Raw genomic sequence first — 3,422 nt, 5'->3', positions numbered from 1 at the left:
AGCAAACCTTCAGTTCGCTCAGAAAACCCATCATAGAGATGACATATAGATACTCCCAAGAAGCAACAAACATTGAAAATCCCATCTCACCAAACACTCACCATCTTCTCAGGCCTTTCCACCTCCAAAACCTCCTAAAATAAACAAACAAACCAAACCACCAATCAACCAGTTAAGCAAAAATAAGCTAAAAATCTGACAAACAAACAAACAAACAAAAAACACAAAGAACAAATGCATCGATACCTCCATCTGAGTTTTTATCCCAAAATATAAGAAGAGCCAAAGACCTCACCAGGGACTCTGCTATGGCTACTGATTTTATAGGCAAGGGTCTCAGGTAGTATGGTGATCGGTAGCAGTATATGATATATTCCAATCTTATTTACATTGGTGTAAACCTATAGAAACTCCTTTTTTTCCAGAGTCATGTATGTCTCTATCTTTACTAGTGCAAATACCCAATTCCGCATAAACAGAGTGCACAGTATTTTCTCATGGAGGAAATAATGTCATCAGATTTTATTTATAAAGAAATACAGAATGAAATTGCTACCGAAGGAGACATATGGACATTTTGTTCTTAGTGAATAACCTCCAACCTATCTGTTTACTCAGTGCACCTTTGATCTCTTTGTTTCTCATGCTGTAGATGATCGGATTCATCATTGGTGGCAACACAGAATAGAGAACAGCCACTATGAGATTCAGACCTGAGGTTGAGCTGGAGGTGGGTTTCAGGTAGGCAAAGGCAGCAGTACTAAAGAACAAAGACACCACGGTGAGGTGAGGGAGGCAGGTGGAGAAGGCTTTATGCTCACCCTGCTTAGAGGGGATTCTCAGGACTGCTTTGAAGATCTGAACATATGACACAATGATGAAAAGAAAGCAGCTTAAGCCTAAGAATGAACTAAAGATGAGAAACCCAACTTCAATGAGGTACAAGTCAGAGCAGGCGAGATTGAGGAGCTGGGGGATTTCACAGAAGAACTGATCCACCACATTGCCTCCACAGAAGGAGATTTCAAAGGTGATCCCAGTGTGCAGTGCAGAGTAGAGAATTCCAGTGATCCAGGCACTGGCTGCCATTTGGACACAAGCTCTCCTGTTCATTATAGTCTCATAGTGCAGTGGTTTGCAGATGGCGACGTATCGATCGTATGCCATGATGGTGAGTAAGACAAAGTCGGTTTCAGCAAAGAAGATGAAGAAAAAGACTTGGGTGACACATCCAGAATAAGAAATTGATCTGGTGTTCGTGAGGGAACTGGCCATGGATTTGGGGATGGTGACAGAGATGGAGCCGAGGTCTAGGATGGACAGATTCATCAGGAAGAAGTACATGGGGGTGTGAAGGTGGTGGTCAAGGGCTATGGCTGAGATGATGAGAAGGTTCCCCAGCAGGGATATCAGGTAAAGCAGTAGAAACACCACAAAGTGTAAAATCTGCAGCTCCTGAATGTCAGAGAATCCCAGGAGAAGGAACTCGGTCACGGCAGTTTGGTTGGACATTTTCTTCCGCAGTACACTGTGCGATGTCTGTGGAGGGAACGAGAAAGACAATGGTCAGGATTAGAGCGACAGAGGGAATGGCTCTGATTCCCCTTTCCCTAATATCTCATTCTATGAATGTCAAAGGTGCACAGAACTCATCACTTACAATGAGTAGGTGTTGTTAGTGTTCCTCGCCTCTGACAATCAAGGAGTCACGTTACCACACTAGTGTAAATTAGGTCAGCTCCTTTAAAGTCAATGGAGCTTCGTCACTTTATCTCATCTGAGGATTTGGCCCAAGGTGTGGCTTGATAAAATGCAATATGAAGGATGGAACAAAGCACACTCCAAACCCAACAATTCTCACAACTAAAATTCTAACACAGCCTGATTCTCACTTTGCAGGGCAATATGATGTTGACTCACCCAGCATCGTAAATAGCAGCTCATCAGTCATTTTTCCACCCCAAACTCTGTGCATAGAGGCTGGTTGGAAATTTTCAGCTGGGTTCTTTTTAATGGAGATTGGTTTTTAAGATAAATAACAACACATCTCAGAATCTGTCTGCTTTTCTCAAACATTTTGGGATTGTTTTGTAAAAAAAAATGAAAACTTAAAAAAACAAACTGTATTGGTTTTGGAATAAAAAAAATCATTTTTCAGCAGAAAGTTTTCATTTGCCAAAAACTGTGGGGGGGGGGGGGGAAGCGGGGAATGGATTTAGGGTGTTCAGTGAAAAGTAAAAATTTTCCTGATGGGAGGAAAAATTCCAGTCAGCAGTAGGTATTTGATTAAACTCATGGGAAAGGTCTTAACCAGTTCATATTGTAATTCATATTTATCATCTTAATTCTTCCCTGTATGTTGATCCCGCAACACATTTAATTGAAATAGCAAACTTCCTGTGCTAACCTTTGTGGCTTTTTCCCAACGGAAGACACATTCAGTCATCCAGCACTAGGATTTTTTGGTCACTATCTATCTATATAGCAGAATCTAGAAGCTAAGGGCACAGGTATCTGAGAATCCTTTCAGCCTCATTCAGCGATTGAACTAGACTCAAACCGATTGCTCTCTGCAGACGAGCTGTGAGTAGCTGGCATTGAGCTGCACTGACATTAAAGGACTGATGCTGCGGGAAGGTGATTTATCCACGTCTATTTCCTGAGGGCTAGCAAGACTCACGCCCTGGAGCCCTGCACAGCTCAGAAGCAGAGATTCAGAGGCAAGGGCACAGAAAACAAAGGTGATAATGCCAAAAGGGCCATTCAGACCCTGTAGTCTGACCCCAGCATAACACAGGGAGTACAATCGCCACTGTGGTTCCCTGATTCCAGCCAAGCTTCTGTGTTATCTGTGGGCCACGATTAAAAGATAAAAAGAAAAGGAGGACTTGTGGCACCTTAGAGACTAACCAATTTATTTGAGCATGAACTTTCGTGAGCTACAGCTCACTTCATCGGATCTGTAGCTCACGAAAGCTCATGCTCAAATAAATTGGTTAGTCTCTAAGGTGCCACAAGTACTCCTTTTCTTTTTGCGAATACAGGCTAACACGGCTGTTACTATGAAACCTGTGATTAAAAGATAGCACCTAACCTGCTCAGATGCTATTGTAAATCCCCAAAGGCGCCTTGCTCCTTCTTTAGGTGCTTAAACCCTTTGTAATCCTGGGCCTGTGTCTATCTTGTTAACTTCCAAGGAAATCCTGGAAATATGGGTTCTAGTCCCATTTACCTCCTGTATGTCCTTTGGCAACATTGAGATAGAATGGCTTTAACTGGTGGTTCAACTCTGAGCCTAAAGGTGCTGGTGTGCATAACATATCAACTGTGGCTGTCAGCTCTGCTGCTTATTCAATTTTGACCTTCCAGTAATTATCCCTTTGACACAGAAACAAACCCAGTTTCAAGAGAAAAAATGGTTT

At 42.4% G+C, this 3,422-nt stretch overlaps 1 protein-coding gene across 1 annotated transcript; it reads right to left on the bottom strand.

The window, feature by feature from the left end:
- Positions 1–522: 522 nt before the first annotated feature.
- LOC142068938 (olfactory receptor 14A16-like) lies at positions 523–1,535 on the bottom strand. Its single transcript, XM_075119055.1, has one exon. The coding sequence runs from the start codon at positions 1,510–1,512 to the stop codon at positions 553–555; it is 960 nt and encodes a 319-aa protein (XP_074975156.1). The 5' UTR covers positions 1,513–1,535; the 3' UTR covers positions 523–552.
- Between the last annotated feature and the right edge of the window lie 1,887 nt (positions 1,536–3,422).

This window comes from Caretta caretta, chromosome 14 (genome assembly GCF_965140235.1).
Source record: "Caretta caretta isolate rCarCar2 chromosome 14, rCarCar1.hap1, whole genome shotgun sequence".
NCBI lineage: Eukaryota > Metazoa > Chordata > Testudines > Cheloniidae > Caretta > Caretta caretta.
Note: the sequence above shows the minus strand (reverse complement) of the source record. Positions and strands in the feature narration are given on the sequence as shown.

Bases quoted from the DNA above. Each gene is read 5' to 3' on its own strand.
- LOC142068938 (XM_075119055.1), bottom strand. From the start codon at position 1,512: ATGTCCAACCAAACTGCCGTGACCGAGTTCCTTCTCCTGGGATTCTCT.